The 13,364-nt window shown below is 37.2% G+C and overlaps 1 protein-coding gene and 1 long non-coding RNA gene across 2 annotated transcripts in view; both read right to left on the bottom strand.

The window, feature by feature from the left end:
• Positions 1–2,142, bottom strand: part of LOC135164613 (uncharacterized) — a 142,659-nt gene extending 140,517 nt beyond the window's left edge. Inside the window, exon 1 of the long non-coding RNA XR_010299341.1 lies at positions 2,052–2,142. This is a non-coding gene — a long non-coding RNA (uncharacterized LOC135164613). The remainder of the gene's footprint in view (positions 1–2,051) is intronic.
• A 6,341-nt stretch (positions 2,143–8,483) lies between these two features.
• LOC135164309 (uncharacterized) lies at positions 8,484–11,944 on the bottom strand. The gene is made up of 4 exons (XM_064124538.1): positions 11,439–11,944; positions 10,322–10,495; positions 9,854–10,030; positions 8,484–8,865 (listed from the first exon to the last, which is right to left on the bottom strand). The coding sequence occupies exons 1-4, from the start codon at positions 11,496–11,498 to the stop codon at positions 8,578–8,580; spliced, it is 699 nt and encodes a 232-aa protein (XP_063980608.1). The 5' UTR covers positions 11,499–11,944; the 3' UTR covers positions 8,484–8,577.
• Between the last annotated feature and the right edge of the window lie 1,420 nt (positions 11,945–13,364).

Raw genomic sequence — 13,364 nt, forward strand, 5'->3', positions numbered from 1 at the left:
ACTGGTTACACCGAGCTGAGGGAAGTAAGAGTATACTCCCAGTTTTGGAGGATAGGGAGAGGCATTGTCGGACGGGTGGTGTTAGCAACCCCCCGTTTTTGGTCGATTCCGGGTTGCGGAGTTTATAAGCATTGGGTGAAGTGTTGAAGATTGTGTGGGGGGATTTAAAGTGAGACAAATATATATCTGTATTTCAAGCACCGGTGAGTGTTAACGCCTCGGTTTGTGATTGGTTGACTGAACTTACAAAAAACGAATGGGATAGGATCGAGGGGGATGGCACTAGGCCACGCCCCCATTTCGCGGTTGCTCATCCGCGATGCTTTTACCCGGCTTGGACATGCGCATTTCCCTGAATTATATTTCACATATTTTTCAGGGGAAATTGTAGCGCTGTTTCGGGGCGTTGAAGGGTTTCTCACTGGAATTTTTTTCAAGAGGAAGGTGAAAAAAAATTTATTACAGTCGTTGACGCGAATTTTTTTTCCCGTTAGTGGGAGAATTTATTTTATTGGATTTTTTTTTCAGGAGAATAATCGGCATTTAAACAGAAAATTGTCATTATGTTTGATTTGATTAAGAGATTTTTACAGGTTTTCGATAGTTTCTGATCGGCGGAAGTGGGAGTGGGAATATGGGAGGCGGGTGAAAAAGACAAAGTAAAACTTCTTTTCAGTTGAATGTGAATATTTATTAATAGTTATCAATATTCGTTTTTGCTGAATGATAAATAATTCATTAAAATAACAGTTTTGGAGAATTTAGTTTTTGCGAGTTGGTGATTACAGAGTTTAACATTCACATGTAAACTCTTGTTTGATCTTCTTGACAGTTGGAGACTTTTCAGGTTTCATTTTCTTTTCAACTGCATCTCATTCTCTTTTTAATTTCCTTTTATTATTCTGTAAATTGTATTAGACATCCAAAAGGTGGTAAAACCCACCCAACTTAGAAAATTGACATCAGTATTTTTTTGCGGGATTTCAAATTTTCAATCCCAATCGCGGATCGTTGAAATACTGTTCAATTCAAGAAATTCAGCAATTCATTCATTATTGCTCTGTTGATATATAATTTATGTCAATCATTAGTGTCACTGCGTGGAGGGAAAAATTCTTTAAAAATTATGTGTCTCTTCCATAATCTGTCAGTCCAAACAGTATTCGGTAAAATTTACGGAACAGTTACGCATTTTGTGACTGAACGTTCTGGACTTTTTCCTGAAAGTTCTCTGAACAAGTGCGGAACTGTTCCATATTTTTTATCGAATATTGTTTTAACTGGCAGATTACGCAACAGACACGTAATTTTTAGAGAATTTTTCTTTTCTTGCATCATTTCAAGCCCTCATCACTCATCAGGATTAGAACCGCGCGCATTTCCATAGTAAAAAAGTGGCCCAATATAAGGTCTTATATTCACCCCCTGAATTGCCATAAATCACCGAAAAAAACGGGCCCCGATGTGTCTATTCCCCTACACGGAATGAAATTTTGTATAAAAATTAGACTTCTAGAGGACAAAACGTGGGACAAAATGACAATCAGCCACTTTTTTGGTCGACTTTATTGGAAAAATTAGATTTGAGAGGCAAATTTTTGTGATAAAAAGTAACGTTGGTCCCTCATTTCATCCCCTAGAGGTCTTATTTTTACCTGAAACTTCTTTCCCTGTATCCCCTCACTAAAAATTCCCATAAATTCACCCTGAAATATACGATAAATTCGAGCCCTCATTTGATCGAACCATGAACTTCACGTTTAGACCCCTCAGAATCAACGATGGAAGGATTTACTTTCATTCCGCGGTTCTCTACCATAGCCGACATATTTCATTAAATGAATGAATAATTCCATTGACACTGTCTCGACAACATCGAACAGTTGACTCAAAACACAATGATTTCTTTTGACTAAATTATTCTCTCAATAGACTGAGAGAAAAATGTAATTTTGCTACTCACATTCCATTGAAAAATCCGCTCAATTAAATTCTTGTTAGAAGAATATTTAATTGGTAAAATTATATTTTTGTCTGAATGTATAATTGACTTTGATTATTTTTCCCACCCAAATTTCAGCCAATAGAATTGCACCATTTGTTGATATTTTGTATAGCCTACCTCGAATTTCAGCGAAAATTCGCAGTAGTTCAATCTTCAACTTGTCAAAGCCAAATGTTTGTTTTTTGTTTATATCTGAACAGGCAATTTATTAGTATCCGAGGGATGATAGAGAGAGGGAGAGGGAGAGGGAGAGGTTCTCATAGGGTATTCCACACCAGCCAGTGCAATGCGTATATGACCGGATGAGGCACCTCACAGTGTGCACAGGTAGGGGATAAACCTTACCCATCTTTTACAGCCCACTCCTAGAAAATCACTTCCAGATGTTGGTTAAAATTTTTGGCAATTCTCGTGTGTCCAGTCGGTGTACTTGGTTCCCACGATTGTATTCTCATTCTCCTACACGAAGAATTTTACTGGGACGTAAAATGGCAGTGAATAATTTTCACCGAGATATTTTGCTGGAAAAACGTGGGAAAACACCCCATGAGACAAGGATAAGGACAAGGGTAACAGGTACCTCGGTGTCTTCTAGTCAACCTGTGAGAAACACCTTCTGGGGAAATGCTCGGTCAAACGATAATTTTACGGGTGTCTTTTCACAATTACCGTCTTTTTGAAATTTTATGGTGGTTGTAAAAAAGGGTGGAGATGACATAGATTTGCGTAATTGACTTGTGGTTTGTGTATATTTGTTTTTAGACGAACAAATTACCCAAACTATAAACTCCCTTACTACGAAGAATAGTAAAATTTTCCCATAATAATATCCTCACCAATTTTTCCACTTGACTTTCATGGTCATTTTTATCATGTAAATGACCAAAAAATAACATTGGTCAATAGTAACTAATACTATGCAACTATGATAAACACTACTATTTACTATAGTAATTGTGGTGAATTATTATGAGACGGTTTACCATTGTGAATATTGTAAATGCTACTGTTCGCACATTGGAATTTATACTACACTCGACATAGTGACAACTATTAAACCACTGTGAATAGTTACTATATTTATGGAAACTAGTGATTCTATTAGTTTTCTCATGTTTTAAAGTATTGTTTATTGTTTACTATGTAATATAAGCTTAATTACTATGTTGCATAGTAGATCCTCCCATGTACCTGGGGTGAATGGAGCCAGTCAACTATGGGGTCCCTTACTATACAGCATAGTTAACGTTATCATGCGAAATTGTATTTTGTGCTGGGTTCATCGAGTTCAGTACCATCGACAGTCTGACTATATCGTATAGTGATCGTTATTATAGTACATAGTGGACATTACTATAGCATAGTTAACTATGTGCTGTAGTTAGCATATAGTTAGGATAGCTAGCATATAGTAATGGTTAATGTATAGTTAGGTATGCTATAGTAATGCTTACTATATGCTGTAAGAACTATGCTACATAGTTATTGTGGTATACACTGAGAAAAAAATATAATTTTCCCAGCTAAATATTCTTCTTCCAAGATATTGAGAGTGCTTGATATATGTGGACAAGAATGAATCATTTGTCTATAGCTGTTTTCAGTCCATCTCAGTATGTTATAGTTTTTATAGTTTTTCTCCAAACAGTACCGAAATGTTTAGAATATTTTTAATAAATAGAACCAGAGAAGAAACAGAAAGGAATGAATGAACAAGGGCCTTTTGTCAAATGGGTCTAGAGTGTCAAATCTTTGGTCACTAAGAGTCAGTTGATCTGTCTGGAGACATCATACCAGAAAGATATACCTTCTGCGTGCGATAATAAATAATTAAAGTTGATAGTTAAATCGTCTTTATATTAATGAGACAATCCATAATCTAATACAAGAATTTAAAGCTGATTTTTCAATGAAAATTTCCGGCATTTGTTTGTTCGGAACAAATTGGCAAAATTATATTTTTCTCTCAGTGTCATGATTACTATGCCCTGTAGTAACGATTATCATACTACTATACTATAGTAATTGCTATGTAGTAGTTACTGTACTATAGTAATGTTTGTTAAATTACACTCATTCTTACCAGGTGTGAACATATTTATATAATAACTATATAGCATAGTTATTCACAGCATATAGTAAGCATTGTTATACCATACCTAACTATCCACTAATCGTTACTATATGCTAGCTACCCTAACTAGGATATATATACTTAACATAAAACTATATATGCGCTAATATAATATAAAATATGTATATATATATGTGCTAAGATGTCTATATATATATTCATATGTATCCTAATTATTTGCAGAAAAATTTACATAAAAATTATGAAACACTCCACAAAAGTCCGTCCGCCAGTCAAAATTTTCCTTATGCACATTTCGCTTGGAGATGACGGAAAAGATCGGCAATTTTTATTAAATACTTTTCTCCGTGCGGTTTAAATTGAATGGAAAATATCAAAAAATCGTTTAAACTTTATTTTGAAACGTAATTCACAGACAAAGGTCAATAAACGGGTGAGTCAGAAAGAAAATTGTGGGAATTGTCACGAAAATTCTAGAGTTCATCCGTAAAATTTAACCGTTCGGCTCTCGTCTGATGACTCACCGGTCCAAGGACACGTCATTCCATAATTTTTTCCCCACGATTCCGAAAACTTACGGAACCAAAAGGAGAAATCATTAACGAGCTTTATGGAAATTCTTGCACATTGAACTAAATTTTGTTTTGACCGGACAAGAAATTGGAAATTATCTGTAAGCTTTTCCATTTTCAATCAAAATTAAGGACAATTTTATAATTTATTCGGTGAGGTACCTGAAAATTTATTAAACGTTTTGCATTTCTCCTCTTCGATTCCGATGAAAATTCCCAGAAATCGATTCTCGATTTTAATTATGGAGAGTGTTCCGTAATTTCGCTGAATCCTATTTTTTCTCGATGTATTTATCAATTTTTTTACGCCAGTTCCCAAAACATGAAAATTCGGAATCACATTCCCATTTCTAATTACTAATTAAGAGTTCATATTAGTGAGTAACGTAAATATTTGATTGGTAAATTTTTCGATATTTTTTTCTGCTGTTTTTCCATTTATAAATATTATCGATAAATTAATTATTCATATATCATTATTTGTTTTATCTATGTAATCAATGTAATTTCTAGCTGTAATGGATTGCGCGTGCTAGGTCATCGATAAATCAATAAATAAATAAAACAGGCCGGTCGGATAGTCGGGAATGTGAGGATCCCAGGTTCGCGTCCGGCTTGCAGAATGAGTTTTTTTCGCATGGAAAATGTCCCGACTTCCACGCGCAAGAGAGGCTCCTCCTCTTCACCAGTGGATGAACCCCCATGACGGCCAAGGTTTTTCGACGATCCTCAGCAGAGATTGCACACGGTTTTCAACTTCTTCAATTCATAATAATTAATAAATGTTAATAAGTAGATGTCACCATAAATGAAAAATATTAATAAAATATCAATATTTATAGCTTATTCATAACTATTATCAATTTTAATAATAAATTACTTAAAATTAATACTTTAAACACACCAACTTTTATTTTTGCCAATCTACCAAGTTTATTTTATTAAATGATTACAATTATTACTGATATTAAACATATAATCTTTATTATGCTGTTGTTTTCTAATTATGAAAAGTGATTTCAAGAATTCAACATTTATATGTAGATCGCCGACAGGTGATGGGTTTTTGTTAAATGAATTAATTCAATCATTGGGACCGGGTTTGTAGCCCCTTGTATTGAGCTTAAAATAATTCATTATTTTCTCATCTATTTTTAAATACATAATTAAAAATGCAACATCAATTTCCACGACAGATTAGCAAAAATTATACTTTTGAATAGTTTTACAGCATCTCCATCGAAAATCGTTTGGAATTCAATAATTTATTTGTCTAATAGTCAGTTAGTGGAAAATTTTCAATATATTGAGTCAAAACTATGACACCTCCCTGAGCAGCGTTTCAAGGCATTCTAACGACATCTGTTATGGTGCGAATGAAATTTGGCATTTTTTTAATTCGCGGAAAATGACAGAGATGGCGATAGGTATGTATATAGTTTTTTGGAAAATGGAAAATTAGTGGGGGGGTTCCGTTCGTACTTGTTCAACTGTACAAATGGTCAACTGTACACAGAATTTTCAGACGGTGAGAGCACCACTGTGCAGGTATTCAACTGTCGAGACAAAAAAACTATCAATCTCTACCTTGTCGACGCTGTTTAACCGACCTTGTGCCGCATGCACAGCTGTGACTATGCCTAGTTTTTTGTCTCGACAGTTGAATTCCTGCAGAGTGGTGCTCTCACCGTCTGAAAATTCTGGGTACAGTTGACCATTTGTACAGTTGAACAAGTACGAACGGAGCCCCCCCGCGCACAAGGTCGTCAAAATGAGCCCTGCGCTTCCTTGTGGCGCTTGTCGGAACTTGTCCATTGTTTGTGGCTTCACAATATCCCCTCTATATCATACTTTACCAGTCGTTCTTCACAGACGCCAGCGTCACTGTAAACGAGATTCAATTTAACCGTTGCTTGCCGTGGAGGATCACTCTGAGTATCCGAATACTATATTCTCGTGGTTTTGTTGTATTATTTGTCCTGCTGTTGCGTGCGAATATTACGATATGGCAGATGATAACGTAAATTCTAAGAAGGTATCTCAGAAGGATCCTCGAAGTCCTCGGGATGATGGAGCGGAATGCTTCCTGAAGAAAGAAGAAGTAAAGTGGCGGATCTTCTTGAAGGGTCGAAAAGGGACAGATTCTTGGTCCTCGTGGAGTGCCACTCAACCAGTTTTTGGGCGTCCCACTGCTCTCGAATAAAAATTACCACTTACCGAAAATAAATTGCCACTGCTCTCCAATAAAAATGAAATCAATACTCCATTTTTCTTTTTTTTTTATTGTTTTATTGAACGATAGAAATTAAAAATTCACATTTTAAATGATTCAAAATTTAGAATTTTATTCATATCAAAAGTAAGTCAACGTCACCGTTGGGCCTGCGACACCTGCAAGTTGGCGTGGTTGGCTTTGATCTTTATTAGTATGAATAAAATTCTAAATACAAGTGGATTAATTTTAGATCGCGAGCTGGCGCTGGCATGACTCGGAATGTGGCTGCTCCGTTCAATGGTAGGGCTGTCAGGAAGGAATCTCCACCAGCCCTCACACCGATTCATCCGAACCCTACCAGAAAACAACGCTCGGGAAGACGCGTTGGGCGCACGCAGAAGTTATTATCTAGAGAGCAGCCTATCTAACCATAACTGGAGCATATATATTTTTATATTTAAAACATTGAACACTTCTACCAAATTCTATTTAATAACTAAACTGTGGTTGCTATCCTATCATCTACGAATTAAGCTATGATTCAATAGAGTCTGAAGTACCTACAAGACGCAAAAGAAAATGGCTCCCTAATTTGACTAAATTAAAAAGTTTGTGCGGAAGAAATACCAGAGAGAAACATTAGGATCAGGAAGCGCGAGAAGAGGAGTCCGGCTGTACATGTGGACCCAGCGCCACATGTACAGCCACATTTTTGTCTCGACAGTTGAATCTCTGCACAGTGGTGCTCTCACCGTTTGAAAATTTTCTGTACAGTTGAGAAAGTACAAACGGAGCCCCCCCACCCCACGGGAAACGGGGCGCCACGAGTACTACTGACGTGATGATGGAGAGTGAGTGAGAGCGAGAGAAGGAGAAAGATATTTCTCTCTCGCTCATTGGCAATTTCAAAACAGTCGTTTCAGGGGGGGGGGGGGGCAGGGAGGTTCGCGTTTCTCTCGGCTCCTGGGCCTCCTAGAGCAAAAAGGGCCAGGATTTGGGATCACACCGTTTTTTCTGCATATCTTTGGAAATATCATAGCTAGGGCATTTTGGTTGGCGCCATTGCATTCGTGCGATGATTTCCGATTTTTCTAGGGGTCTGGGAATTTTCTAAAGTCGATTGCACGTAGGTTGATTATTGCCACTCTCTTCGTCATACATAGATGCATTGTTTTATGTTTTTCAGCTATATATTATTTTTTGGTGTCATTACTATTTGTCAATGACGACCGAACGGAGCAAGCATTTCAGCTAGAACAATGATGAATAAAAAGCATCTCATCATAGCAATGCACCTACAGGCGGAACTTACCCCGCATTCGATCCCTGTTCGATTCCCAACACATATTTTCTTTTTAGTTATTATTAACTTTGAATTTTTCTCATCAGTTATGAACAATATTTTCAATATTTGGGAAGGGTCGATCGTCAGAAGACCCATTCGGGGGTGGGGTAAGGATCGCGAGGATTACTTCGGGGAGGGTTAAATGCCCCGAGTCCCCCAATGTACTCTGAGAACCTTTAACCCTCAGAGTCCGTTAGGCGATTGAGGAGATTTAACCGTCCCCGTAAAACAATAAAAAAAGTTAACAAAAATTTAAAGTGTAAAATCCTCGTGTCTTCAATTTTTTAATAATAATTTCAGATACTTCAGTGGAATGTGTATAATTTATAAGGAGTTTTCCTAATTTTACAGTGTATTTCTGCGGGAGCACTTCGCGCAGGTCATTACCTGCGATTGATAATACTCAATGGCTGCGTTCATTTCTTCGAATGATGATCTGACGCATGAGTTAATTAATTTCAACTGCTGATTCGCCCCGTCAATATTATTCTGCTGCTGCGTGGATATTTCGGCTTTCCATTTTGCAAGCTGGGTATCAAAATTCCAGAACTCAATACATTCATGTACCCTTTTATTCGTCGCGGAACAATCTGCGTCCATTATCTTAATTTGCATCTTGAGGTCCTTTTGTTTCTGTAAACACCGGAAAATAAAATTATACATCTTTTGGTATATCAGTTAAATATCTAATGACTATCACTCCTCAAATATCTTATTCGATCTTCTTGAGGTAGATGTACCACGAAAGATAAATTATTTTACCAATTAACTTACTCGGGAAGAGCATTTAATTTACTTAAAGTTTTATTTTATTTTCACGGAAGAGGGCTATTCTCCCACATCGCTTCAGTCGCAACCGCGGTTTTCAGAAATTATCGAATTTCGAGATTCGAGAATCGATTGTTTATTATCGATTTATGAAATAATCGATGTCTTTACACGTCGTCCATGTTACTAGAGGAGTAGATGCGGTATTCTCCAATTATCGAATTTCGAGATTCCAGAATCGATTGTTTTTTAATCGCTTCATGAAAATAATCGATATTTATGAACGTCATATGCGTTCGAAATTTCAGAGTGCCGGACGCGCGACGCGTCCGAACAACGACTCAAATTATTGAATTTTGAGGATCGATTCTAATCGATTTATGCAAATGATCGATATTCATGCATGTTGAGTTGATCTGACGCGTGTTGTCGGTAAAGAAGGGCCCATTGGGTGTTTGTCCTTCAACTACGAGTCGTAAGTCACGCCATATGAGGTAGTTAACTGAGAGTTACTATTAATGAGAGCAGTCACATATTTTTATATGTAATTTTATTTTTTTATAATAGATTTTCAATTGTGCTGCCAACCGATACATTTACTTTCTCATAAAATAATTTGCGGGAATAAAGAACGTCAAAGGCGACCGCGATTTAAGAGCGTTGACATTTAAGACCTAAACATTTATCGAGTCGAATCAAAACTCTCGACAGTTGAAGTCTAAAATCTGCTACACTCATTTCTCACTGTTGATTGGCTCTGAATTATGCTCATTTCCACTAATACTGTTTTTTATTGTTACCCTCTATGCTTCATTATTATTATCTAGAATCAACAACAATATCATTTATTTACCTTCAGATGGTGGCTCATAAAGTGGTCGGTAAAGTTCTTATAGCGCCTGGCACCTCTGTCGTAGCACTCATTTACCTTGATGGTGTACGTCTTCTCCCATCTTTCGAGCATTCTATTGGCGGATGTAAAGCATCGCTCGGTCCGCTTTGCTGAACACCTTCCTAGGCTAATTTGCGTCTTAACAAATGCAAATTCGACAATTAGGTGTTGTTCCCAATCTAGACACACGAGGTGCAGGGAATGAGACCTAAAAAAGTAATTTTCCACACACCGTGTGGAAAGTGAGATTTTACGCACGCTCTGCGTGCGCAAAATTCCACTTACCACACATTGTGTCGCGAAATGGTGTTCGATACTCGCGGAAAAGTGATTTTAGACTCGTGGGATCATAGCATTTGCCTTTGTCTGGTCGTATCGTAATGTACCATTATACAATAAGTGCGGTAAAGATTTTCTAAAAAAACTTACGTCGTAATAGTTTTTGACAACTTCGAGCCTCCTTCCCAATTGTGCGATGTCGGCGGGTTGTGACCAGTACAAACGGACCTTGATCGATTTGACAGTTCTCTTGAGATGATCTAGACTTTGGACGATGGCGGTGTTGAGGTCAGCTATATTTGAGATCGCATTACTCGCCTCGATCTGGAAATTAAATCGATAATTGAGAGTTTTTTCAATCACTCGAAAATCGAATTATGATTTCAGATTTTTTTTTGAGAAAATTAATTTTTTTTATTAAAGCAAAACATCTGAGCACTTGATTTGGATTTTTATGATTTTATCTGTGCATCAACGGTAAATTTTTTTTTGAAGTGAAAACCTCTTATGGCGCGTTGGGCACTTTTTTGGGTGAGCATTTTTAGGTGGGCTCGCGACAGATGAGATTTTACAGTGATGCCAGAGACTAAAATTTTACCAAAAAAAAATGGGAGCAGTGTTTATAGAAGCACATTCATAATCATAATCAGCGAATGCGAAAACATAGATCCCAACAAAAAACTTGATGAGCACAAAAAATTTGGATATTTTTCGAAAAAAACGGAAAAACCACTGAACCGATCTGTTCCAAAATCTAATCAACATTGAGATACAGGAAGACTGATCGATCCCGTCATTAATCAATGCGAGTGCACCATTTCTTATTGAGAAATCGTTAATGAAAATTCGGGAACATTCGTTAAAATGGTAAAAATAAAGATTGTAGAAATCTTGAGACGTGAAGTTATGATGAAAACTTTTCTTTTATTGTTTTAAGTGCTCAAATCTACATGATTTATTTATACTGTCATTTGACTTACTCTAGGTAACGAATTGCAATGAAGGTGAGTTACTATGTATTTTGTCCTGTCTTTATAATGAATTTGTGTATGTTTTCGAGTAGTTTTGAGTTTGTTGATTTTAACACGGAAGAAGTTAAGTTGTCAGTGGGTATTTCGAGTCACTGTAATTCTGTCAAGAGATGTGGTCGATGTCTTGTGTTCCATGTCCGCAAGGACAATGATGCAAACTTGAGATTCGATTTTCGGAGTGATTACTGTGACTTTCCTTTATCGGGACGTGACAGATTGGTAAATGTAGCACTCACCTGAAAGATGACCATTAGGATCACGAACAGTAGTGCACGGGTTGACATCTTGTCTTGCATTAAAATTTTGGAAATGATTTTCGGTAATATTATAGGGAAACTCTCTTTCCCCACAAGTCCTTTTCCACAGCGCTCACATGTGCCATTTGTGTATGTAAGTGCGATTAGATAAATTGGCGATAGATGAAAAAGGAATGGTCACATTAGTTGCTCATAATTATTGTAGTTCAGATAACGCACGACGAGAAATATTCAATGATAACCACGTGTTTGTTTTTGCGATCTCGGAGAAACACGGAGCCGTAACAAAAATTTACAAAACTGTCACGTAATTTTTTAATGGTTTGTGTGAAATCACAATTCGATAAATGTGAGGTTCATAATTTTCACTGAACAAAGAGGTTTATTTGGTTAAGTTAACGTTTGTTGTTTTTATATATAGCCTACCCGCAGAATTATCAAAAAATTATCACATATAATACCACAAGTGGTTCAAAATTATCGAATATTTCCCGATAGATTCGTTGCAAACAAATGAAGGAGTCAAGTTTTTCGGGCTAAAAAATCACGAGTGCGAAGCACGAGTGATTTTTCCTGAAAAACTTGACGACTTCATTTGTATGCAGGGAACCTAGAGGGAAATATTCTATAATTTTGAAGCTCGAGTGGTATTCAGGGGATTATTTTTCCTATCCAAATTTCGGCCAAGAGAATTGTGCCATGACATGAAAAGAGGTTTATTTGGTTAGGTGTCGTTTGTTTATCAAAATTATCAAAAAATTATCGCATATAATACCACAAGAGCTCCGAAATTATCGGATATTTCCCGATAGGTTCGTTGCAAACAAATGAACGTGTCAAGTTTTCCAGTTTAAAAATCACGAGCGCGAAGCGCGAGTGATTTTTCTGGAAAACTTGACGAGCTTATTTGTTTGTAGGGAACCTTGAGGGAAATATCAGATAATTTCGAAGTTCGAGTGGTATTCGGGGGATTATTTTTTGCATCCAAATCTTGGCCGATAGAATTGCACCATGAGACATAATTTTCAACGAATTGCCATTAATCTGTCAGATACAATTGAGGGTTACTTCAACATTTGTTTTTTTTTATATATATCAACATGCAAAATTTCCAGTGAAATTTCCAAGAATATCCGCTGAAATACCGTGTTGACTATACAAAATAACGTCGAATGGTGCAATCCTATTGGCCAAGATTTGGATGGGAAAAATAATCGCTGATATTCGAGGTAGGCTATACAAAATATCAACAAATGGTGCAATTCTATTGGCTGAAATTTGGGTGGGAAAAATAATCTCCTGAATACCACTCGAGCTTCAAAATTATAGAGTATTTCCCTCTAGGTTCCCTGCATACAAACGAAGTCGTCAAGTTTTTCAGGAAAAATCATTTTCCTCCTTCAAATAAAGTGTGATGCCAAATCCGGGCCCTTTTCGCTCTAGGAGGCCCAGGAGCCGAGAGAAACGCGAACCTCCCTGCCCCCCCTGAAAAGACTGTTTTGTAATTGCCAACGAGCGAGAGAGAAATATCTTTTCCCCTTTGTCCTTCTCTCTCACTCTCCGTCATTCACGTCAGTAGTACTCGTGGCACCCCGTTTCGGGGGGGCTCCGTTTGTACTTTTTCAACTGTACAAATGATCAACTGTACAGAGAATTTTCAAACGATGAGAGCACCACTGTGCAGGGATTCAACCAAAGAGGATAGACCAAAGTAGAGGCTCAGTTCTGGGGGTTTGACTGACGCCAGTTTCTCCACGTTACCGACACGATTTCACCCCCGAGGAGACGGGGCGCCACGAGTCCTACTGGGGTATCTGCATATCGGCCAAGCGGGGGGCTCCGTTCGTACTTGTTCAACTGTACAAATGATCAACTGTACACAGAATTTTCAAACGGTGAGAGCAC

Source organism: Diachasmimorpha longicaudata, chromosome 7 (genome assembly GCF_034640455.1).
Source record: "Diachasmimorpha longicaudata isolate KC_UGA_2023 chromosome 7, iyDiaLong2, whole genome shotgun sequence".
Classification (NCBI taxonomy): Eukaryota; Metazoa; Arthropoda; class Insecta; order Hymenoptera; family Braconidae; genus Diachasmimorpha; species Diachasmimorpha longicaudata.

What these genes read in the sequence shown, in the direction of transcription:
- LOC135164309 (XM_064124538.1), bottom strand. Translation starts at nt 11,498, where the DNA reads ATGCAAGACAAGATGTCAACCCGTGCACTACTGTTCGTGATCCTAATG. An exon ending in TCCTAATGGTCATCTTTCAG is followed by an intron (nt 10,496 to 11,438) that starts GTGAGTGCTACA and finishes TTTAATTTCCAG; the next exon opens with ATCGAGGCGAGTAATGCGAT. An exon ending in TTATGAGCCACCATCTGAAG is followed by an intron (nt 8,866 to 9,853) that starts GTAAATAAATGA and finishes CGGTGTTTACAG; the next exon opens with AAACAAAAGGACCTCAAGAT.